General features: G+C 43.3%; 1 protein-coding gene across 2 annotated transcripts; it reads right to left on the bottom strand.

Moving 5' to 3' along the window:
* Positions 1 to 283: 283 nt before the first annotated feature.
* On the bottom strand, positions 284 to 26316 carry LOC148034765 (vicilin-like seed storage protein At2g28490). Of its 2 annotated transcripts, none has more exons than XM_087679739.1 (6): positions 25538 to 26316; positions 6665 to 6846; positions 6508 to 6579; positions 4518 to 4829; positions 1911 to 2037; positions 284 to 726 (listed from the first exon to the last, which is right to left on the bottom strand). In XM_087679739.1, the coding sequence occupies exons 1-6, from the start codon at positions 26220 to 26222 to the stop codon at positions 569 to 571; spliced, it is 1536 nt and encodes a 511-aa protein (XP_087535865.1). In that variant the 5' UTR covers positions 26223 to 26316; the 3' UTR covers positions 284 to 568. The 2 variants fall into 2 exon arrangements, with proteins under 2 accessions (XP_087535865.1, XP_087535863.1); XM_087679737.1 differs by having other exon boundaries at positions 1791 to 2037; positions 25538 to 26310.

The raw sequence follows: 26316 nt of genomic DNA, 5'->3' as shown, positions 1-26316 counted from the left end.
CACCTACTACTTGCAGTTATTTATAGTTCTTAGAGTTATTTATAGTTCTCAAAGTTGCACATGGTGTGCCCCTAATGCCCAATCAAAGAACATGTCACCCCTTTGTATTCGAAGCAAACCTTGTATTCGAAGCATACAAAGTTTTCACATAATTTAATGCTCAATCAAAGGACACGTTATATCCATTGTTCATTCAGCTATGCAAAGTTTTGATGTCCAGCATTGTCTCTAAAGCGGCTTAAGCTTGTCCAACTTATTTAATCAAAGAACATATTATGAACACTTTATATATCACGTCAAAAGGCTTTCTTCATAGATTTCTTGAGAACACTTGCTATGTCAAGAGGTCTTTGTTTATACATTGCCAAAAAGATTTATTCATACATCTTGGATTCTTCATCACCCATTGCTAGCCCAAGTGTTTGTGAAACCCCACAATTATCATAATTCTCTCTATACACTTTCATTGTGCCATCCTTGGGGTTATTCCTTCCCAAAACATGATGTGATCCTTGGGGCCATTTGATCCTTAAGCTCAAGCCTTCTCAAAACATATCCCAAAAGGTATTCATGTTCTTCTTCTGTCTAGCCTGGGCACAATTGGCTTGCCAGGCAGCACAACAGCATCAGTTTGAGCATCTAGAAAATGTCGGAGATGTTCAGGCGGCACATTGAATGACAAGCCTAGAACATCAGCATCTAGGACTCGCAACACCGAATTCGGTCCTGTGAACAATTCGCTTAGTTAGCAAGAGGACTCCTCCCAAAACCCATTCTCACTACATTCACAATAAGTTTTAGATAGATTCCCACTATAATTCCCACATTGTGAATTACGACATCACCAGCTTCTACAAAGGGAGGTACCACATACCTAGCTAGGTGCCCCTGGGGGTAGGGGGACTGGTATGGCTGGGGCCAGCAGCCCCCTGCAAACCTAGCTAGGTATGTGGTGCCTCCTTAGCAGAACCTCATGGCATTGAACACCATAGGGAAAATGAGGGAAAAGAGCTACTTTTCCCACATGGGAAAATGTCTAAAACTTCTTGTGCTTCAAACTGAATAAAATATTGATGTCTATCCCATGTGTTGCAAAAGTCCCATCTCCATAGCACACTCAAATCATGCAATTAAAGTTTTAAGTCATGTCCCTTGAGATTTTCTGGAAACTTAACAAAACACTTTGGTACAGAAAAACAATATAAAATTAAGGAGCTAGATACAAGAGACCTAAAAAATAGGTATCTCTTATCAAGTGATCAACATATCATTTAAATAAAAGATCAACATGAGAACAAGAAATCCATATCATAAATTGTACAGATGATACAAAACTAAGCAGTATAATCTTTGTAATAAAGATTAATAAGAGAACAAAAATCCTTGGGCAAACCTTTCATAAAACAGTAGAGTGAACCATCCTCGTACAAAAATTACGACTATAAAAGATCGATGTTTAACTCATAGGATAAGATCACGGACTATAAAAGATCAATGTTTAACTCATAGGATAAGATCACGGACACTGAAACACGAGGGTAAGAATCCAATGAACTGTGCATAAGATTATTATATTAGCAAGCTAATTCACACCAATGAATTGCCAAAAGTTCAAGAAAAACCATTCTAGATACAACATTACTTAGGCTAAATCAGATCATTAAATTGCCAGAAGCTCAAGAAAAGCACATTACTCCCTAACACAGTCACTACTTCTGGTGATAAGATCTCTATACAATAGAACTTGTATGTCTTCAAACACAGAAGTACGTACGAATTTACATACGTACCTGCAAGAAACTGCGGATTGTTTGGCCTTGCAGAAGTAGTAAAACCCATAAATTCAAATGGTCCGCTTGTTGAAGCAATCTGGCACATGGGGAAATTGCGTGGGACATAAAACACCATACCTTCTTTAACATGTTCCCGAGCTGCCAATGTTCCATTTGGATAGACAATCTGGATCTCCCCCTCGCCCTTCGTGACAATCCCAATTTCTGTTGCCCTTGGATTCCAATGTGGTGCTAATAGTGCTCCCTGAGAAGTAATGACTCACACTGGATATGAATGAAAGCTCAAGCACCACCAAGCTTCAAACTCATGAGAAAAAATGCTTGACACAAACAGAACACTGCAATGTATAAATACATTATTATCCTCTCTCATATATAAATGGAAACTGGCCTGGAGCTGCAAGCACATACTAGCAAGGCTATGCATTGTAACTACAAGTCTACATGGATGGCTATATTATTTGTCTCTGGCAGGTAAAATGGTTACCTAGGTTGAGACTGCTAGAAAGTGAACCTCCTGGACAGGTGGGCAGGCTGGGGAGGGCAGACACCATTTTGGGCGGCACCAATTATGTCCGGCAGCAGGCAGCAGGGCATGGGCAGCCAGGGGGGATGGGAGGGGAACACCAGGAAGAGGCCAATTGCAGGCAGAGAAAGGGTCTGCACAGTCGGGCAGCTCGGTCGCCTACCTGCCCCATGGCAACAGGACCAACCAGCCCTGCCTAGTCCAACCAGCCTGGGGCTGGCCGACTGCATCTTTCCAGTCCCCTGCTCCAGCCGATATTAGGCCTGCTGCTGGTTGCCATCAGACAGTTTGTCATGATGGTACACATTTTTCTCCGGCTGTCATATGCGCACAGCCTCTTGTACTCATTTCTTCCCTGATTATTCAGCTTCCCCACACACACACACACACACTCTCTCCCTCCCTCCCTCCCTCCCTCCCTCCCTCCCTCCCTCTCTCTCTCTCTCTCGTGTTCAGCATCTTCGAATAGACCGTGCATACGCTTCGCATTGCTGTATTCTGACATGGTATCAGAGCAATGTTAGTGCCTATCAAGAGTGGATAGACCTGAAGAGGAGAATTCAGCATGACAAAAGGCTGTGCTTTGAGCATGAGCAAGAGGGATGTGCATCAACACATAGCTGGAGTGGGAAAAGACACGTGCGAAAGGAGGCTTCTTTGCTGTTTGTTTGTGCAGGACAGCTGTCAAAGTGTGAAAAAGGCTCAAGTCACAAGACTTCTCGCAGTTTTGAGACTGGCTCATCTTTGAGCAAAATTAGTTTGGGTGGAAGTTGAAGACTCTTAGTCTGACAAAGGCAGGGAATTCACCTTCAACAAAAATGCTTGTTTTTGCAGGACCCGACGGATTCATCAAGAGTTTGCCAACACCAATACCCTGCAGGAAAACAGTTTCTTGAAGTGGAAGAACAGGACCATGATGATTGAGATGTGAAGGACTATGCTAGAGCATCAAAAGGTACCCCAGTTTTTATGAGCAGAGGCCATGGCCAGAGTTGTCCATATCCTTAACAGATCACCCATATCAACTATCCCAGGCATGACTCCATTTGAGACATATTTTGGTCAGGAGCCTGATGTTTCTTATTTCAAGGTGTTCAGGTGCAACACGTATGTCAGGTGCCACACATGTTCGGGTGCAACACATATGTCTATATCCCCAGAAAGGAGTGTGGTAAGGCAGCATGGGCAGGGAGGCTGGGGGGGACATCCATTCAGGAAGCACTAGTTGAGTCAGGCAGCAGGCAGCTAGGTGGCGGGTAGGGCAAGACACTATGCAGGGACCAATAATGGGCAGGGCATGGGCCTGCCCAGTTGGCCTGCCTGCCATGTGGCAAGCCTGACCGGGCTTGCCCAGTCGCAGACCACCAGCCTGGGGCTGGCCAACTGCATCTTTTCCAGTCCCCCACACCAGCCTATATTAGGCCTGCTGCTGGTCACCGTCAGACAGTTCGTGTTTTGTGAGGTTCTCCAGTTGTCATACGTGCACAGCCTCTTGTAGTCATTTCTGCCCTGATTATTCAGCTTTCAGTGTTCAGCATTCTCAGTGTTCCTCTCTCTCTCTCTCTCTCTCTCTCTCTCTCTCTCTCTCTCTCTCTCTCTCTCTGTGTTCGATCAGTCTGCATATGCTTCCACCTTGCTGCACTCTGACAAACTACTAGCACATGTGCTCAGCTAAGGCTACACAGTATTACTCACATTAATCAGACATAACACCTATTCATGTTTCAGCATACGGGAAAACATCATCATGCATTTATCACCAAAAATATAAAATGCAATAAACTAGAGGCTGTTTGTGCATGGACATCAGACGGACATATGGTCCAAGGTTGAGCCCAGGAACAAACAATTTTCCAGTAAAATGGCTAAGCATGGCAGTCACACCTGGTACAAGGTCAGACACGGCAATCAGCCACCCCACAATCTAATTATGCAGTGGTTTACAAAAAGTACACATGCCTGCAAACACGGGAGAAAGAAAGTGGTCTTAAAAATCCAGTAATACTGATGCAATAATGGTATGTCACTAGACACATTAGAAATGCGTACAAGTACACATAAACTAGCTAATGTTCACAAGCCTTTCACCTTTAGTCAAGTCCAATCACTCACAATTATGTACAAGAACTAATACTACATTCTTATGAACAGAAATCTACTAGACATCTCAAGACAATCAAAGGCATAATGATACTTACAGCCTTTAGCTGTACTGAAAACACCCCTTTATTGACATCTTTGAGTGCTTCATAATCATTTCCATCAACAGCCACTGTTGACCCATATTCGTTGATAAAGCCGGGTTTTCTACTCAGTATATTGTACGGCTTTTCATGGGTATCATTGTGAATGATCTCAAGGTTCTTGTGCCTACTGTCAAGGCTGTGCAGGCATGGAACTGATTGAGGAGCTGATGGGGGCTCCGGTCTAGATCCACTACTGTTGGTTAAAGATATAATGGATCCTTGAGTTTGAGACATGAGCAAGTCTGTAACTTCTTCTGGTGAAGCCTGTGGAATAAAGTAGGACAGTCAAGAATTCGGAAATTAAAACAGCACACCAACTGTATCATGAAATGAAAGGTAAAAAGAAAATGTTATTCAACATTATATCAAACAAAATAAGAACATTATTTCAAAATCAGGTTAACAATGCCAGTAACAATGTAGAAGCATAGCATGTGAAAAATTCCAACAAGAATTTTAAAACTTACATTATCAGCATGGGATTTGTCTACGTGCAACTGCACACTCAGCCTGAAGCACAGTTGCCAAGTGTGAACTTAATCTACAGAACAATATATGGCATCCAGTAACAACTTACTAGCAATACCATCAGCGTAGAACATCAGTGTATCTTAAGGGCCTGCCATGATTTGATTCAGGAAGACACAGTAATTTGTGATTTAGACTACAGAACTCACATTGGATGTTGAAACTGAAATTTATCTTTACATCAGGCAAGAGGAGTGATTGTGGCATGAACAAATGGTAGTTCAGTTTGATTCCTGCGATGTGCCCAGTATGCATACTTAGCGTGGTATGGAATATACGCACAAATTTTGCAAATAAAAACTGTTTTTATGTGCGACCATTAAAAAGTACAGAAGAACTTAACAATTAAGCTATCAATCATGTTTGGGGGCCAATTAAAGGAGAGATTTAAGAAATTTGTTGGTTCGAACATTATAATCCATGAGTCATATTGTAAAATGTAAATATGTAAAGGTAGAGAGTAAGATAGAGATACAGGTAAGGAACAAGATAGGAGAGGAGGTAGAGGTAGAGGTAGAGGTGAGCCGAGGGGAAAAGAGACAGATGTAGAGGAAGAGGAAGAGGGAAGTGCTTGAAGCTTGTATGAGAGAGAGGCTGGAGATGAGAGGTTGATTGCTTGAGGGGTGAGTGATTAAGTAATGAGGAACTGCTCTTAAAAGAAGGTGGCAGGCTAAATTTTCAAATCTGCCCCAGTTCAAACTTCAAATAGACAAAAAAAGTGTTTTAAAAAAGAACAAATTTAGAAACTTTGTGAAACAGCAATGGGCAGAAACTGGTCATTCTTTCAGAACACTTTGGACCATATGGATCCTGTATGGATTGTGCGCGCTCAGTCGTACTATACAGATTGTATGGATTGTGCTATACAGACTGTATGGATCCTGTATGGATTGTGTGCGCTCAGTTGTATTATACAGATTGTATGGATTGTACTATACAGACTCTATGGATCCTGTATGGATTGTGCGCACTCAGTTGTACTATACAGATTGGATGGAACATTCTATATGGGCAAATTTGGTCACGTGTTGAAACAGCAACGGATAGAAACCAATCATTCTTTCAGAATACTTTCGACTGGATGGGTCCAGTTCGGATTGTACACATCCAGTTGTATTGAACAGACCATATGGAACAGTTCTGTATGCAGATGGAATGCAACTATGCACGAACATAATCTATGGCAGACTGATGAGAAAGATTAGAAAACCATCAAAGTCCGGGCCAGTCATAAGTTTGCATCTCCAATGATTGCAGACTATGGCTTTTTCATATACCTTGAAAAACTATAATTGCAACTTGCAACATGCAAATGGCTACAGAAACAATCATATCCAAAATGGTAATGTGAAACAGAACATTATCTCATTTGCAGACAACCTCAAGACTTGAAAGGGAATAAAAGCAAACACACCTGGAAAGCTGTTGCAAGCACCTCTTCAGTAAAGCCGGAAAAAACAGCTTTGGATCCAGCAACGAAGTAATTCTGCAGAATCAACACGTTCATGAGCAAAGCTGTCGCCTTTTCCACAGCATAATTGAAGCTTACATGCGAGAGTGAGAGAACGAACATGGAACATTTGATCATCATACACATCTTCAGTGCCATATATACTGAAGATCTGTAGCCTTTGGCTGTCATCTCTGTTAAAGATGTAATACACCGTGCCTCCTTCGATCTTCAAAACATCTCCAACCCCTAAATCTGCTTCTCGACTTTCACCTTTGTCCACCCAGGACAGTCTACCTTTGCCTGCACATATTGCATTTCTACTTATGTCTAGAAATACTGTCTGTTACATTTAAAAGGCTGCTCAACTCTTACATGATCCAAACCTTCCGTTAAGGGCTCATACACTTTACAAAATATCCTGCAAATTAAAATACACAAACCCACAACTTGAGCACAGCAAACAAGGTCCTAACAAAGGGCCTTAATTAGAAAATTATATTAACATTCAATATATAAGTTGTCAAGTCTTGCATTGAATATATTGCTTGTGAGTCCACAACCTAGACCAAAACCTAGAATCCATATACTTAACATAGAATCCTACAATTATGCACGTGATAAGTCAAAGTAAATGGCTCACACACACAATTGTGGTGCTCATGCTACCCAGTTGATTCCTAGCAGTGGGTAAGAGTTGGTGTATACTTGCGACCTGATCATGGTCGAAGTGTTAGCTCAAATTTGGTAAGGTTAGGAGTAATCAGAATGAACATCACAATCCCAAATAGTGATGGCCTAGCTGTTAACACTTGGGCAATCAGTCTGATAATCATGAAGTTGTGGGTTTGCATCTTGTTGGGTGCATCTCTTGAGACACTCTATGTCTTGGCTCTTGCCCACTTGAATACTCAATTTCTCATCACTAGTAGGGTTACTAAGGAGGGTCCCAAATAACTCAAGCTTTGTTGTTTATCTAGCTTGCATAATATCCTAACTAGGCATACAAACAATGCAACAATAACTCCTACCTACTCTCTCTGGCTCATGGTTGGAGGGGAAGAACTTTAGGGCAATGTGACTCATCTCCAAAAAAGAAAAAAGGACATCACATGCTTAATCAAAGCACTCAAGAGTCTAAGACTTGATATGTCATCTTAAAGCATTGAAAGTGACATGTTTTAACTATTAACGAAAACTTACAAAATGATATGTGATCAAAATACATGAACACATAGCTTGAGTAGGCAAAACAACCTTCACAACCTCTAAAAGAAACCTCGATAAGAGATTGAGAAAGGTCCTTGATTTCTCAAGATCATTTAAATTGTGGATCTCTCTTTCCAGCTGAAGTTGTAGAGAGACAGGCTCACACATTGCCCTAGTTTGATGCACAATCATGGTGCTCATGCTGCCCTATTGCTATTTGTGGCAATAGGCAATGGCAAGTATATGCTTGTGACAAAGCACTCAAAATAAGTAGTCAGTAGGGAGTGATATGTCAAATGGACATGCCACATGGTTAGTTACATATAGAAAATGACAAATAACGTCATAGGCTAACTCCTCTTTGGCAATTAAACACATCTCCCTTCTAGAAATTTTTGAGATTGTCAATCTTAAGATAGTCCACTTGCATTTTATCTTTAAACTTAGAAGATAAAAAAGTGTCCACTTATTACTTGTTTGGAACTTGGCCTTCCCTTTAAGTCTACATGAGTTGTTTTTGTGATTTGTTCATCATTTCAAAAGAATTATTCAACCACCACACTTATGTGCTATTGACACACATTGTCCTCTTATACTAAAATGTAACCCTACACGGCTTAACCATCATAGAAAATTCTAATAGTGTCACTCAGTGTCTAGGACACTAGGGGCAACAACTACATTTAATGATAGTTTAGATGACTAGAGAGCCCAGATCATGGATCAAAGGGCATCAATGCTTAGCCCATGAGATAGCCTACAAAGTCCCCTTCCTGAAATGGGCGAATTGATCTAGGAACAATAAACAAATCCCAAAATAAGAAACACGATGATCCAGCATGGCAAAGGTCTACTTTAAATGTTGCAATTTGACCAACATTGGCTCCAATGATAAGTATGTCATCAACATAAAAGCATTTTCTTGTCCTTCAACATAAAATAAGAATAATAAAATTAGATCCCTGATATCGTATGTAAAGAGCAACCTTCATAGGGCTATTCTAGAAGCCAAGATGCAATAGATGAGAATCTATGTGGGCATATGAAGCATGTGGAGTCCGCTTTACACCACACAAAACCTGTTCCAAAGTTTGTGCTTGGAGTCTTTGACCTCAAATCCTAGAGGTTGTGTAGCATATACCTCTTCAGTGAGATACCATGGAGAAATGCTATCTTGATGTCCAACCGATGCACCTCCCAATGAAAATGTGAAGCAAGGGCAATAATACTCCTAATGATAGTGATGGGAGAGGTAGTGTCACGTCCTTGGATATTGAATGGACACTAGTAGCATTGGTCACAATGGTTATGAAGTGACTAGGTGCAAATGGACTAAGGACACTCTAGTGCACACATAATTGTGTGATCACCACTCTTGGATTCTTGGTCCATTGCCAAACACATCCATATACGGAGATGGTATGGATTCGTGGTATGGGATGCCAATCCTTGGGATGTTGTCATGACCTGAAGTGTTGCTAGCTCCTAGGCTCGGCCATTTGGCTTTATGACTGGGAGGTGAGTCTATTGTCTAGTCCCTCATATTCATGAATATGGCTTGAGTCGTGCCTCATGTGCAAGATGGATCATAGGGGGTCATTTCAAGTAGGGGCAAAGGTCTTCTCAAATTCGATTCCTTGCTATTGGGTATAGCCCTTAGCAATTAAGGGGGCTTTGTACTACTTGTCAATATAACCATCCAACATCACTTTAATATTATAAACCCATTTGGTACATGTTCATGCTTGCTAGGAGGCAAATCATATAGATCCCAAGTTTCATTTTGAACAATGGAATCAACTTTTGGCTTCATTGCTTCCACCCAACAATCACCTAAAAAAGCATTGCTTGTAGCATGCATAAAGATTCTTCATTGCATGTTGTAGCCACTAATGCACATGCAAGAAGATTATCTAGTTCTTTGCAAGCAAAGGCTTGTGGAAGAGATTGCTTGCTGTCTTGAAAAGTGTGAAGTAGCCAATGGGAGACTATTTTAGATTGCTAAATTTCAACTCTTGTGTGCTCCAAATGATCGTCAATAGTGGGCTATTCATGGAACAAGGTATTGAGCTATTATTATGTGACTATAAATCAAGTTGAATCAACTACTGTAAGGAACCTATATGTGGTCAAAATGAAGGTTGAGAGTTTTTTACAATCCAGCAAAGGATGAGAAACAATTTCAAGAAAGATAACATATTGCTTGATAAGAATCTTGAAAAGAATGTTGATAAAGCTAGTACCCTTTGCTTTCAATACTATCCCCAATAAATATGCAACGAATAGCCTTATCATCCAATTTGGGCCCTTTCTAAGAAGGCACATGAGCATAGGCCAATAAGCCAAAAGTCCTCATATGAGAGAGAGAGAGAGAGAGAGAGAGAGAGAGAGAGAGAGAGAGAGAGAGAGAGAGAGAGAGAGAGAGAGAGTATAGCAATGAACCAAAAAAATTTGGTAAATTCTTACTTTTCATCATGCATCTTGCAATGAACCAAAAGTCCTCATATGAGAGAGAGAGAGAGAGAGAGAGAGAGAATAGCAATGAACCAAAAAGAATTGGTAAATTCTTACTTTTCATCATGCATCTTGCAATCTCCATTAACGATCTACTCTTCTATTTCGCTACTCCATTTTGTTGTGGGGAGTAAGGGATAGTGCATTGATGATGAATACCTCAAGATGCAAGATATTTTGAAAATTGTTTAGAAAGATAAACACCCCTCCCCCCAAATTGGTGCAAAGGGTCTAAATGCACAAGCCACTTTAGGTCTCCACCATGGCAATAAAGGACTTGAAGCAAGAGAAGACTTCATACTTAAAGACTTCAACCCATATACCCAAGTGAATCAGGATTTTTCAAAAAAAATGACAAAATAGAGGAATCTACCTAGAGATTGGTCTATATAGAACCACAAACATTACTATGAAGAAGATGAAAAATAGATGGAGAATCAACATGAGAATCCTTGGAAACGAAAAACTAGTGCATCTTACTAACAAGTAGGTAGCCTTCACAAATATGTTTCAATGGTAGATGGATATTAAGAAGATCACTGACCATATCCTTTGATTGGAGTTTCATCAATGCATAATAGTTGATGTGGCCAAGCCTCTAGTGCCATAAATGTGTATCTTGGAAAGAAGTTAAGGAGGCATGATCAATTAGCTCATCATATGTATCAAGAAGGTAGACGCCTTTAATGAGGGTGTCTGTTAGGAAAATGGAAGAAGAAACTTGATTATCATATGCCACACATCAAGGGCCATCGAAAATGAATCGAAACCCCAAAGTTGCAACGGTTGAAATAGAAATGAGATTCTTCTTGATATCGAGCACATTGAGAATATCTTGCAATGTCATGGTAGTGCTAAAAACACTAGTAACCTACACATTGCCAATGCCTTTGACTGGATAAGAGGCATTGTTTGCACATGATTGTGCTCCCTTTAGGTACATGAGAAATAGATGGGATCAATTCTTGACAAGAAATAATGTGCACCAGTGTTGAGATACCAACAAGTAGAAGCCGCATCAATGAGAGAAAAACAAGCACGATGAATACAAGGCTTATGTTGACACTCCATAACAAAAGTATGTTCCTTATGCTTTGTGAGGTTGATAGTCTCAATGATGATAGCTAGACCAGACTCCTCCCACTCCGATGTAATGCACTTACATCATTAGTGATGTCATGCCCCATCTTTTTCAGTAGTAATTACACCTCTTTGAGTTTGTTGGATGTACCTTCTTTTGAAGGGTTGTAAGAGGATCAACCACCATGGGAGGTAAACTTTGGTGTAGAAAGTGCGGAAGTAGAAGCATGACCAGCATGAAGGTTTAATGACCAGCATTTAGGCATTTGCTTTTCATGATGATGGGTGGAAAAGGCTTGTTTAGCACCAAAGTAGCATCACAATTCACACGGCTTTGTTCTTCCTACAACAAAAGAGAGACAATCTAGTCAAAGGTATGGGTGATTCGGTTGCCCATGGTTACCAAGTGCAAAGTGGTAGCAAAACCTTGATGGGATTTAGATAGACCATTCAAAGCGACAAAAACAAGTTGATTATCTAGAACCAATTCATCAATATTTAATAATTGCTCAATAATATCTTTGATGTCGGTTTGAAGATGGCTCAATGGGCTGAACAGTTGAGAGGGGCATGATGGGAGAAGTGGGAGAGCAGTGAGGTGAGGGAGAAAGTTGTTGTATGCTGCCGAGGGACTGCTACACATTAACACAGCAAAGATAGTGCTGGTGGGGTAGATGATGCAAGAAGGGCAAAGAAGCAGACAATAGTGCTAGCAAGCTTTTTGAAATGTTTTTTGGGGTGGGCAAGGGGGCAAGGCTCACATTTAGGGTTATGGAAGCCATCTACTAGTCTTGAAAACCGAAAGTTTTAGGTAGAGCCCTAACTATCAATTCGTGATTTGGAAACTAATATCACCTCCTCCTTCCATGCTAATGTCTTCTCGTTGCTTCATTGCACACTTGATACAATTATGCAAGTTGCACCAATGCTTGCTTGGCTATTTTGCATCTACAATTAAGGCATGCACTTGGGCATCATGGCTTTCCCATTAGATTTGCACTTCAATGAGAGGTGATGTGAAAGTTAAGGAGTTTGCAATGGGTAATTTATGGAATCATGTAAATGCAAGGAAGGGGGCTTTTTCCAAAAAGTTCATAAGCATATGCATTAAGGCCCCCATTAATTTTCCCCTCCAAACTTAAAAGTAAAAAGGGGGGGGGGGAGAGGGATTGCATAAAGGTTGTCATACTTAATGTAACCCTTTCTTTTGATGTCTAGGGGCTTATATATTGACAAATTCATAGGCATCACTATTTGTTATGCATTGTATCACCATCAACCTACCTTTGGCCTCAATGATTCATACCAAAGAAGGCACAAGTTCATGTATCATTAACATTGTAATGTATAATTCTTGTGTTAGAAATATTCTAGTTTTTTAAGCCTAGTCAATATGAGAAATTTAATAGAATATAAAATCTTATGTCTCAAAGGGGAGTATGCAATACATTGTATAAGGGTAAAAGGGGGGAGGGGGGGATATAAGGGTATGGGCTTTGTAGCTATACCATGGCGTAGGATCCAGAAACACCTATATAGCAAGTAGTCATGACTCTAAGCTCAGCTTGGTTTCCACTCTACGTGTGATTTCCTATGCTCAGGTGAACCCTCACATGTGCAGCATCACGAGGGTGTAGCTCTGAGATGTGCCTCAATGTAGTCCCTTTTTGATATCATGAATATAAAGATTCCTTATTGATATATCTTGTGTGCCATTCCGCTGTGCCTTTTGTGCCTCACGACAGGTTTTACCATGAAGTCTCGTGAAGGTTCGTAACACTTGGTATCAGAGCAACTCTAGCGCAGAGCATGCTAGCTCAAAAGGGGAGCAGGCTCATGGACGCGGAGGAGATCCTACCATAACACGTCGTGCAATGCAACGCGGTGACCTCGACACTACACGACCCCCACACGATGTGACACGACGCGGTGCGACGCTCTCCCGGGCGAGTTTTCTACTGAAAGTGGAAAGAGAACCTGATGTGCCAACAAAGTTGAGAGGGAGCCGTGGCATGATAGGAACACATGGTATACCATTCAAAAATGACTTGGAAAGAGCTTAGGCTATGGGAGGACACTTTCTTTGAAGAGGAAGATGAGCTATGTCACTAGCTCAAAATCGCATACAAAAAGAATGAGCTACGACTCAAAATGATCGACTAGACAAGAAAGACCATCAAGATGCTAAGGAAGACCCAACAAGGAGCCAACGTGATGGACAATCTTGAAGAGAAGACTGAAGAGCTGGATGAAGACCTAGAAGAGGTTGACTACCAATTGATCATGGTGCGAGAGAGAGCCAGATTGTGGCAAGTGAAGACAGCCGGAGACCTCGACACGGAGCTACAAGAGAAAATCATGCTGAGATGGGACTGGGAGACTACCTCTGGATCTGAAGAAGCCAAAGAGCGGGCTGAACCATACTTGAAGCAAATGCGAGCTGAAAGAGTCCAAGAGCTGAAGAATGGAGCAAAGCCAACCAAAGAAGAACCAAATAGCCAAGAGAAGCAAAAACATGTGAAAGAAGAAGAAGAAATACGGTTTGATGAAGATGAAGATGAAGATGAAGACAAGGGGGAGGATGAGCTCGACACTGATCCTAGAACACCTCGCCCCCAAGAAGAAGAAGCCACTATCTCGACTACTACGTGGAAGACTACTACCCTAAAGGCTACCCTGAAGATCAATAATTCAACAACGAATAACCTCCTAAAGGAGATGGATACTGCTACCCTGAAGATGTTCCCATCGACTACCACCCGGAAGGAGAATACCTCTACACCGACTACCCCTATCCCGAAGAGTACCAAACCAAAGAAGTCCCAGAAGAGGAAGAAATGATGGAATATTATGTAAAGGGAGAAGGATGGAAAATGGATGTGAGTTTAAAAGTAGAAAATATCATGATGGAGTTAGGATACAGAAAAGAAGAGGAAGCAAGGTGGACATGTCAGAGGGATGAACCACTGTACCCACAAGTTATAGCCCAGTTGGTTGAAGAACCAGTGATAGAAAAAGAGAAGGGTGAGGATGAATCTTGGAACACCTGTACCCATTGAGATTGAGGGTGAGGCTAAGTTGGCACCCTCTTGCAAGGCACAAGATGCCTTTGATGAGGAAGAAGATGAAGAAGTATATGAAGAGATAGAGTTAGAAGTTGAGAACAGCTTGCAAAACCACATCCCCCACATACCACGCCATATCTACTTCATCTGGAATCAATAGATCACCTCGTAGATACATGTAAGACAGCAACATGGTATCCATCATCACGGAATCTTCAAACACCATACGGACCACTTCTGTGAGCAACTCAGGAGACCAAGCCCCACTCCAACCATCCTCTGGAAGAGGAAGATCCATCGTTGAAAGCTTCATATAAAAGGCCAACTTCTGCAACTAATAGTGGACAAAGAAAGAATGGTCCGGACTAGCATTAGGGCGTGAGACCTTGGATACACGACACCACTTGCTTCCTCGCTCGCCTCAAAAGTGACCGGGTAGAGTCTCCGTCGTCCTTCAAGCTCGTCCCTTGTTTCCGAGGGAGTGTCTCAAGTGGTGGCCCTTTAGTTTGGGCTTGTAAGGCCTGTAAATTGGGTGCCCATATTTTCATGTTTCTCTCCTTAGCAGGACTTGCGACTTTCGTGGCTGCTTCATTCCCATTGATTCCAGATGGTCTAATGCCCACACCTGCCACCCTATCGCAAGGGAGTATGTGGTGATGCATATGGTACTTGTGTACACTTGCCGCAGAGGACTGTATTGTGAACATTGTGCGTATTTTACCCAAAAATGTGGAAATCAGCATGGTTTTTTCCATCTCCAAGGGAAACTTAGGCTAACTCCAAGTGCCCCAATGGGTCGATTAGATCGTTGGGGGCTTAAGGAGTTGATGCTGCAGATAGTAAGCTTTTCGAGCACCTCAATGCCAAACACTTCAAAGACAGGTCCAAGTGACCTGGGATGCCCTTGCAGGGGTATCTCGTCATGGAAACCAAGTGTCCAGGAAGTGATGAGATACGATAGGTGAAGGATTTGTGCAACAGACTTGGATGGCCCAAGTTGTCACAAGACCCTCACCCTCCCAACAAAATCAATTAGTCACCCAGATGAGACACGATGTGTAGCTTTTATCAATACGCAAAGTCCGAATTTTGTGAAATGTCCCTTTGGTTCTTGAGGACCTCGACGCGGTTTGGGAAGGCCCGCTAGAATGTGGTAGGCAAGACCACTTGGACCCTTGAACTATTGATCTACATGCCTTTTAGGGCCCATCGAGGAGGGAAGAACCCATGGTTGACAGAATGCAAACGCACCATCGAGTCTCATGAGATGGGATGGCTACACTCGCGTTAGTGAGACGCTGCGGTCGTGGGGGTCAATGGAGACTAGCTTAATGGCAATCAAAGGTGATGCACCATGGAATCAAAGAGACATAGGAGCTAAGATGGGTGAATGAAGCGTAGGCGCTCCCTCCATGCCCCAAAACCTCTTCAAGAAATGTTGAGCTCACACCACAATGTGATCCATGAGTATGTCGGGTTGTCCTGTCTCGAGCGAGACACCCTGGCAGGATTCACAATGAATTTAGGGTGGTCTCACGTTACCCATCATGAATTTTACAAGAAATGAATTACGCTCTTCCAGGAGCCTTCCTTGTGGTGGGCTTGGGAGCTCCGCGATGCTAAGGTCCACCCCACGGTTTGTTTATCCGGAACCACGGCAGCGCCTTGGTAACGCAATCAGGCCGGTCGTCAATCCCTTAAGTGACATACGGGGATCTGAAGGACACGTTAGTATGCCACTATGCTGGCACCGAGGCCTGCAGGGTGTTATCAGTGTGCCTTCCTCCCCCGAGCCTTAAGGGAAGGTCATACTTGGAAGGCATTGTACAACCAATGCCGGTGAGGGCGGCAGTACGGAATATAACATGGTGATATCCTCGATGCCTCGTAGAGAGATCCACCCTGTCCCAACAGGGAGGGACAGAGACACGGCACTTGGAGAGGGTGGAAACCTGAATCCTCAGGTGTACTAGGACCAGAATGGTAGTTCTGAGTACCCAACCAGCTTCGTAGCCCATACGACCTCTCGGAATGGAATGAATGAGAAACCATTAGGTCCCGCATTCATTCGGTTGCCTAATGAGACACGTTTAAGGTCTCGTAGTCAAGGGTTCTACTGCGGGATCAGAAGGAGAACAATGACTTATGCCTCAGTCGTTGCTCGAAGAAGCTCCCAAGTGACTTGACGCAATGGGAGTCAAAGGACCGAGGAGGGACCTTGTGTCATAGCGACCAATAATGCCTTGGCCACTGCATAGAATAGTGGTGCCGAAGGAAGAAGGCAAAGAACAACTAGTGTCAGATATGGCGACACAACTGCCTCTTTCATAGTGGGACCCTCGATGCCTCGTGATGAGACCCACACTGTTCTTACAGAGAGGGACAGAGACATGGCCATAGCGTTAAGGTTGATGAGCTTGCGTATATACCCGAGAATTGTGATATGGGGGGCTGGAAGCCTCACAGAATGGTCTATGTGGAGCACCTTCAGATGTATGCTTCGATCAAATTTATATCAGAAGGTTAAAAAGTGCGATCAAATCAGGTGCTTGCAAAATCGATCGGTGTGGTTCGATATCACGGTCGAGTCTCGTGAAGCAACCTTGAGCATTTTGACTTGTATTAAGGAAGAGCATACGTTTTGTTGGTGGCACGCTTGCCTGTCGGTACCTTTCAGAGAGCATACGTTTTGTTGGTGGCACGCTTGCCTGTCGGTACCTTTCAGAGAGCGCAAGATTGCGGCCTCGTCATCACAGACAAACCAAGGCCTCGATAAGAGACCTATCTTTGCAAGTCTCAATATCAACTCACTTCGCTCCAAGCGGGGTGAACTCGATATGCTGGCCCAGAAAGAACATTGCCGTGTGATTGGACTACAAGAGATGCGAATATTCCAAGGCAGATGGCCCCTACAACTGTACGGCTATAACTCATTCCAATGCATGGGTTCGAACAAACTCAGTGAGAGAGGATTGGTCACCATAATCTCACGTGAGTATAGAGCATTTGAGCTATGCCAATCGATTCCCAACTGCCTACTAGTCTCCTACTAGTGCAGTTTTTCCCTTGGGGTGCAGGGAGGCAAGGGCCATGGATCCATGGGAATGTGTATATTCCTCAAAAACAGTTGTGCACAACAAGAAAAGTACTAAAAGACGTGTGCCAGAGAATGAGGACCCTGCATCAGAAAGGTATTCCAATCATAGTCAGCGGTGATTGGAATTGCAAGCAAAGAATATTAAGTCGGTATTTGGAGGCACACTTCCCCAAATTCTCTGTGCTACACAGCGTTGGTTCCGAGCTTACATACCACTCCAAGATGGGCCATGGAAAGTCGGATTTCGACTTCTATGTCGGGAATGACGCCGCGATTTCTAGACTCTTAGCAGCTCATGTCTTTAGAGTGACTAACATTTCCGACCACTGGCATGTCACCTGTAAGATGCAAGTGGTGGATGAAATGGTAACAAGCCCAAACCCCACTACTCCATGTGTGCCATGCATCTATGCGTGCAGGGTAGACGCGCAACAAGTTCCTTCTTATCTAGCAATAAATGGGCAGCACTAGCCGATCTCAATGAGGCGGTAGAGGGAGAGGACCCGCTCTTAGATCGATTGGCGAAAGTCTTCACTGAAACGTTGAAGGCTATCGCACAAGAAAACGAAATCATGTCAGTTAGACCCCCACCACCACCCAGGAACCATTTTAGGCTTAACCCCAAGGCACATCATGCTATCAACCTGAAAAGGAAGGCTTGGAAGCTACTTAGATCTCACCCTGAGACCTTCGAAGAGTATGCTGAGATTCAGAAACGAGCCGAGCAAGTTTGTCATGATAGGGAGAACCAAAGCTTTTCTCATATAATTGCCAAGGGAAAAGGCCTACAACAAGCTAGGTTGGCCTACAAATGGTGGAAGCTCCAAAAAGGCATTGCGGGAGTCAGGAATCGGGGTGGGCAGAAAGCTCAACCCCTCAAAGATGCGACTAGGACTCTACAGACGGAACCCCTTGAACTCATGAAGATATGGGAGAGCCGCTACTTTAAGGTGTATGATGACCCCCTTGGAACAAGTAACAATGCCGACCATTGGAAGCAAATGGATGCAAGCTTGTGTGTCTAAGGCCCCATATTAAGGACCTAGACATTATTGCGTGGTACGAAGTCTGACATGTGCTCAGGAAACTTAAAAGATATAAAGCCACAGGCATAGACGGCATCCCCCCAGAAGTGTTCAAGATTGCATACAAAGATAATGGATGCCGTGGTGGATAGAGGGAAATCCCAAAGTCCCCCTATGGGCTAGCGATGTTAAAAGGTATTGAACACGATTTTCGAGGTTGGTAAGATTCCGGAGGTGTTGGAATCATCCATTGTGGTGTCCATCTCGAAGAAGGGTGATCTTACCGACCCTGACAATTATCGCTGCATATCTCTAATATCACTATTGCTCAAGGTGCTAACGTCGATTGTGGTCTCTAGGATCTATAAGGCCTTAGAGAGCTGCGTGTTCTTCCTTAAAGCATTAGTCAGATTTCGTGAACACAAGGAGTGTATCGGACAAGTTGCATGCCTCGAAGAGATGTGAAGCGCCGGCGTGTGGAGGGCAAACCCATGTACGTCGCCTTCATTGATTTCAAAAGGCATACGACACGGTGCCACACCAAGCCTTGTTTTGCAAGCTACGGGCTTGTGGAGTGGAAGGACGTTGTATACGGTTCATAGAGGGTCTATACCAAGCCTCTAAGATAAGGGTGAGGGTGGGAGACCTCTTATCCGAAGCCATATCAGTGAAGTGAGGCGTACACCAAGGGTGCCCCGGATCCCCCACCCTTTTTAACATATTTATTAACGATATCATAAATGAGGGTGATGGATTCGGAGTCAACGTTCCCGGTCTTCGAGAGAAAATTCAGGGATTGCTTTTTGTAGATGACTTAGTTCTACTTGCAGAATCCGCCGAGGACATGCAAGCGGCATTAAACCAGTTGAATGAGTGGGCTACCAAGTGGGGAATGAGTTTTGGCTTGTCGAAATGCAACGCCATGGTTTTCTTTGGGAACTTGCAAGCTCTGAGAGATCGACCACTCTACTTGGGGACCGAACGGATCAAAGTTTGTGAGAGAGGTACACTTACCTTGGCATTGTCTTGGATAGTGAATTCTCAATTGAAACAGTAATTTGAGAGAGGATTGAGAAAGGCCGCAAGACCCTTCACGCCTACCAAGCCTTCCTCTCTTCCTGCTCGATCCCCATGTGGACTAGACTCAATGTCTACAAGGCGCGTGTGCCTCCAGTTCTTACGTATACGGATCCAATATTATGAGAGGACATCGTCAGACACTCCTTTAGCCATTAGTGACAATGGCGGTCACAGGGATGAAGTGGATCCTAGAAAAGGGGGCCAAGTCGATAGCAATCGGCACAACTACCTTGCATAAGGAATTCAATATCTCCCCCATTCCAGCGTTTTGTGGCGGGCAACGTGCATGTGCTTTTGAGAAGTACCCAGGGGTCACGATGTGGATCTATGAGCTTTCAAAACCACGGTCATGTAACTAAGAAAGTCCACAAGTGGACCTGGTCATCCAGGACCGTGCGTTGGCTGGAAAAGTATGTCCCTAAAGCACCTCTACTCGCTGTAAGATATCATGTATGGAAGAAATGGGAACGGTAGCACAAGTGTGTGAGGCTCTCCTCCTGTAATGAGAACAAGTTCAAATGCTCAAGGAACTACCTCTTTCACACAAATCTATTAGAGAACGTCAAGGCTTCAAAGGAATGGTTTTTGTGCCTGGCACGAGTCGGCAGTGTGAAGATGGTAGATAGCTATCGTCACTCTCGGCGACAAACTTGTCCCCTATGCAGCTCCCACAAAAAGCAGGAACCTCTTATGCACACATCTTGCTCTCCTATCCTGTGTTGACTGATGAACGTGACAGACACATTTCGAGTATTATAAGCGAAGCTCGTGACCTTTTGTCCTGAGGGCGTACCTTAGAGGATGAAGCTACGCTACTCCTAGGTGGGGAGGTTGGCAAGGTGTGTTTACCCAACTGGGTGAGCACTCATCCGCACTCGAGGAATGCAGTCCTGGGGCACCACCTTGTGGCAGCATTCATCGATGAGGCGATGCCGAGGTACCTGGGAGCATTATATGCGTGATTCCTACCCACTACAGGTAGGAAATTGACGATATCCTCCCTTTGCGAACTTGTGCGCGAGCTCGTACTTGTACCAATGACGTCATTGCCTTGCTCCAGCAAGCAGAACTTCAAAGATACCTCTACTTCAGCAACCCAAAATCCGGTCTAAGTGTGACGACTTAGTCCATTCCCCACCAATAACTTCAACTCCAAATGAGGCTAAGGAGAGCCAAAGAGGTGCCATGCACCAAGACCGCACCTTCCGTGTGAGAAGGCAAGCTGAACCAACCAGCTTGTCTAAGTATAAAGCAAGCAAGAAAGATCCGACAAAGAGGCCAAAGAAAACAACCCAAGTACTTGACTTGGTGATAAGGGCGAAGCGTCTTGGCAAACGAACCAAGAGACCCAAGCCCCCAAGGCCCAAGGCGATGGCACGAAGAAAGGGAGGCTCGGCGCAAGGAGCAACTCAATGGACTGCCTCCCTTAAGGCGTGGTACAACATAGCAACAACCGCACCACCACGCCTTCACCCCAATGGCGTGACAACTTGGGATCGCGCCTACAAAGCTTGGCATGCAAAGCCATAACCACCAAGCCACCTCAAGTTAGGACTATGAAGCCTCCACTCCTCAAATGTAATTGAGTCGAGGGTAGACTGGAATGGAAAAAACAATAAAAGAACTAAGTCTAGATGGGAACCCTAGCCAGCTTGATAGCATAAGCTATGTTAAGACCCCCAAGTCATAGTGCGGTAGACACTAACCAGCTTGATAGAAAAGGCTGTGTTAAGACCCCGCTAAGGAGTCAATCCTAGACCAGCAAACACTAACTAGCTTGCTAGTATAAGCTCCATTAAGACCTCGGAATGAGTCAAGAATCCACCCTTAATTGCTAAGGACAGCAATTCATTAAGCAGGGGTGAGTGTAAAGATATGGGCTTTGTAGCTATACCATGGCGTAGGAGCCAGAAACACCTATATAGGGAGTAGTTATAACTCTAAGCTTAGCTTGGTTTCCACTCTACGTGTGATTCCCTATGCTTAGTGGTGAACCCTCACATGTGCGGCGTCACGAGGGTGTAGCCCTGAGCTGTGCCTCAATGTAGTCCCTTTTTGATATCATGAATACAAAGATTCCTTATTGATATATCTTGTGTGCCATTCCGTTGTGCCTTTTGTGCCTCACGACAGGTCTTACCATGAAGTCCCATGAAGGTCCGTAACGGGGGGGGGGGGGGGGGGGGGTCATACGACTCTTGTATGTAGGATTCTTCCTTGTCGGTGACCTATCTCCTTTACAAAGAGTAAATTGCCTGAGATGTGGAAGAGGAAGATGACTTAGTATCATGACAACCACCTCTTAATATGGAGGCAAGAGGTGGTGCTAGTGTTTGAGAAACCGGCCTTTGCTTGATGCCATTCACAATATTCTAAAGATTCTTTGTGACAAGAACACGTATCATATCATATGCCCACATAGGATACTTGGTACGATACGCCCACATAGGATACTTGGTATTGTTGAGCTTGTCATTGGCATCAAGCATACCCAATAATCATTGCCATGGCTGGCCATGAGTGCAAATCAACAATAATATAATAATTTTTGAGGGAAGAGAAAGAAGATAAATCACTGAATAATGATGAATCATTGATAGAAGAGTTGTTGGCTGCTTCAATGGAGTTGAATGATGTGATAATAATGTTTTCCTATTGTTTTTCCATTTGGGTAGGAAAAAAATATGCTGAAAATAATAAATTTTTGAAATAAAAATTACCCAAACAAGTTAGCAATCAACAATATGCTGAAATCAGAAATAAATGGCTAAGAATTCCCTAATTATGGGAACAGCAACAAAATTTGAGAAGATTCACTTGAAAAGAGCCTTCAAATAATATAAATTTCCTTCAATGTCAGGAAATAGGAAGCTTTTTTTCTTTTTTGGGTTGCACATTGAGTGTGAAGAAGATTTAAGGCAAAAGCCCCAAATTTTACCTGAAAATTGAATAGAAATTGAAGAAATTGGGTGAAATTTTTACTCGATGTGATGTCACCCAATTTAATGCCAACCTTTGCTGAAAGATGCCAAATGTTGTACCTGAGGTGGAATTTCCAAGCCTAAACAGGACTAAAGGCCCAAAGAAAAAGCCAGTTGTAGGTCTACATAGGGGCCAGGAAGACATTTCCCAAATGTGAGCAGTGAACCAACACACACATGTAGGGTTTCCGGACAGCGAGGACAGACCTGTGCCCTATTTAGGGCTGCAAGCATTTGTGTTAGGGCTCCAAGCCTGCAGGATGGTGTTTTAGCACAGGATGCTGCATGGCAGCCTGGAAAAGCAGCATAGGCTGCGAGCCAGGCTGCAATAGTAGCAGTTGTGATGATCCGAGGCAGTAGAAAAGGGCATCAACAGTTCTGTTTTAATTGCAGGCTGGTGGTGACAACAGTACATGATGGCATGGTAGCAGCATGAGGCCTCGCCAATAGCTAAAGTAATCTATGTGCTGAAGATGTCATGGAAGCACCAAGACTGCTCGTGGACAGCATAACTTGGCATGATGGGTTAGAGATTGGCGGGCTGAAGGTTCATAGAGACATCATTAATTTTCTTCACAACCGCGAACATTATGCATTTTCAAATATCTGCATATTCACTTACGACAATATCACATGAATTAACACATAGAATGGTCTCCTATTCCATATAGAGACCCTTGAGAATCTATGAGAATGTAAAGCTGACATCTGCAGTCTAATTTCGTGTCATATAGAATGGTCTCCTACTCCATTTAGAGACCCTTGAGAATCTATGACAATGTAAAGCTGACATCTGTAGTCTAATTTCGTATCACCATCGACACTGCATCATCCCAGCCATGTGACAACTCACCAATAGAATGAACTATCCACCGGTTTTCCTTACTTCCTAGATGTTATTCCCTATCAGTCCAAAAGCATAACATGTACAACAGTGACCATTGAGTTCAGAATTCAGAGTCACAATCCAAGTGCTGTCAAAAGGCAGCTTAAGAGATACTATAGTGGGTATAATTGATCTGAAGAACGATTTGTAGCATTAGAAGTATTGATGCATTATGTCCATTTGATCCTAGTCTATTAAACCTATCACACTTCATTGAGATATTATGGAATTCAATGCCTCAATCAATGCATTGCGATCCTCAATGGAGTTCTCAACCTAAATACCCTATCAAAACATTACAACCCTCAACAGCAATGACCGCCTTTACTCCAAAGTAGTATCCACTTAAATTCCTCTCACATGAGAATCCAACAACTGCCTCAACCGAAAATTATAGTAGCCTTCCTTGTAGTGCAATATGCCTCAAGAACAATCACTCAGATCATTAAATTTTTCCTCAGCAATAAGCCCTTCAATCAAATATCTCCATTCCTTCAGTCTCCTGTGTGTTTCTATCCCCAGCTTTTTCTTACTCAATTTAGACTTTCATGCAAACCTTGATTAGCACAAATCATCTCACTTGAAGTGTGATCAAGTCTCACATGAAGGTGCAGACCGTTAGCTTGTAAGTCAATTTGTGAAAAAGTGGCTCTTGCTCATTTAACGTTATCTGAAATTGGCACAACTAGTCCTCTATGGTGGTTCATGTAGCCCACCAAAATACTACAACTATGTCAATCAATAGTTAAGTCATGTCAATCACAGCATCATGGTCCTAAGTTCTCACTGTCTCAAATTGTCATAGCCTCAACTAGTCTCGGGTAAGTTACTCATGAATATATGTGTGCATCACGTGGGTTCAAAATAAGTTATTTTTAAAATATAATTTCTATACATTTTTGACATATGGAAGGGTGTAATATAAAGGGGTTATTTACAGATTGAATAGAAAAGGGTTATGCTTTATTCAAGAAAAAGCCACGGATAAGGATATTTATAAATAGGCCTTGAACACACGTGATGTAGAGGATATACATATAGTAACTTCCCCGAGCAACTAGTTAAGTCATGTTGGTCACAGCATCATGGTCCTAAGTTCTTATTGTCTCAAATTATCATAGCCTCAACTAGTTAAGTCACATCGATCACAGCATCATGGTCCTAATTTCTTATTGCCTTAGAGGCCACAGAAGGTTTATAGCCTCCATAATAGTTTTAACGGTCATCAAAATCATACTATCATAGCCCAAAGATCAACGACTGCCTCAAACCAACTGTCATGAGAGCATCTTGCTATTTCAGAAAACTTCCTGCTCACAGCATCATAGATCTGCGAGATCATGGTTGCCTCAAATCAAAGGCTGTGGATATATATCAGCACAGGCCCCACCGATTTTGACGGGTTCAGCATGTACTAGGTAATTATGGGTCCCACAGATTAAAAATGCCCCTAAAATGAGGTTTGGTCTCTCCTCGACTGACTCCCCAGGTTTCGAACCCTGCACCCTGTCTGTCAGAGGCAAACGCTCAGAACCATGCGCCCACGTGAGAAGATGATGACAGGCCTGCATCATCCAAATTAATTATTCAAATAAATATAAAAATTTAAGCTTCCGGCATGTCACCAGGAGAGAACTGACACGTCCACAAAAATCTGGGGCCCATACTGATATTTATCTTCAGCCCAAATCAAACTGCCCTTTTCACATTACTGTACATTACAGCCTTTCGACATTGCATTATTACATGCCTAACAGAACACCCTCTTCAATTGCAGCACGGTTGTCCAAATTTCTGTCAAGTTCCAGTCTATAACATTTTTGGGCATCACAGCTCTTAAAGCTCTAATCGTTGGGATTAATCATTAGAGTGCATTATGCATAGCTTACCGATGAAACAGGATATTCAGATGAATCCTGAGATAGCACATTTTCAGTGGGAGAGACATTGCAAGGGGAATGAATTTGAGGCCAAATCAGAAACTGTAGAGGGTTATATTAAAAAACTACAACCCAAGTTAGTTTTTCCTCAGCCTTACAATTAAGGACTGATCATACCTGCATGAACCAGGAATAGGGAGCTTCCGTCGATGTAGTGAGGCAACAACAAGGCCTTGGGCTCCAGGCTCAGGAAACCCAGTCCTACATGGTTTTCGGCAAGTGCCTTGTTCCATTGGTGCGGATGGATGCGCAACTCCCCAGCATCGGTCTTGATCACCTTCATTGTCTTGTCAAGGACGAATGATCTCTGCTTGCGCTCATGACGATGGTCTGGCTTTTCTTCCTCTTCCGGCTGCTGTTCCTCCCTTTTGCGCCGCCTGCGTCCCTGATCTTCCTTTTCTTCAGTCTCCTCCTCCTCTTCATGTGCTCTCTCATCCTCGTAATCTTCGTCCTCAGCCTCATCTTCGTCCAGGCGCCCCTCGTGCGCTGCCTCCTCGTCCTCTTCCTCTTCTTCGCGTAGTCCGTCGTATTGGTGTGTACTATAGCCTAAGCTGTCACCATGCTTTCTGTCGAGAATGCCCGCCGAATGCCCCAATATATTCGCAGGTTTTATGTCGGTTGCCTCTTGAATCACGCCAAGGATCCCTGACAGCTCCGTTGCCGCAGCCAGATCGATCAAACCATGGGATGCTTGATCTGATGATTTCGAAGGGGTGGTGACAAGGCGGAAGTCTGCATTTTGCACGAGAGATGAAGCGAGGAAACAAATTACCAGGAGCGTGAGCAGCAACGAGCTCGCCATAGCTGCTGCAGATCAGAAGCTAGGGAGGGTGAATATTTTGTGTTACAGGTGTAGGGGAAATCGAAACAGCAGCAGCAGCAGGATTTGTGCTGCC

This window comes from Lygodium microphyllum, chromosome 6, assembly GCF_053477565.2.
Source record: "Lygodium microphyllum isolate KBCC chromosome 6, Lygodium_microphyllum_v1.1.10, whole genome shotgun sequence".
NCBI lineage: Eukaryota > Viridiplantae > Streptophyta > Polypodiopsida > Schizaeales > Lygodiaceae > Lygodium > Lygodium microphyllum.
Note: the sequence above shows the minus strand (reverse complement) of the source record. Positions and strands in the feature narration are given on the sequence as shown.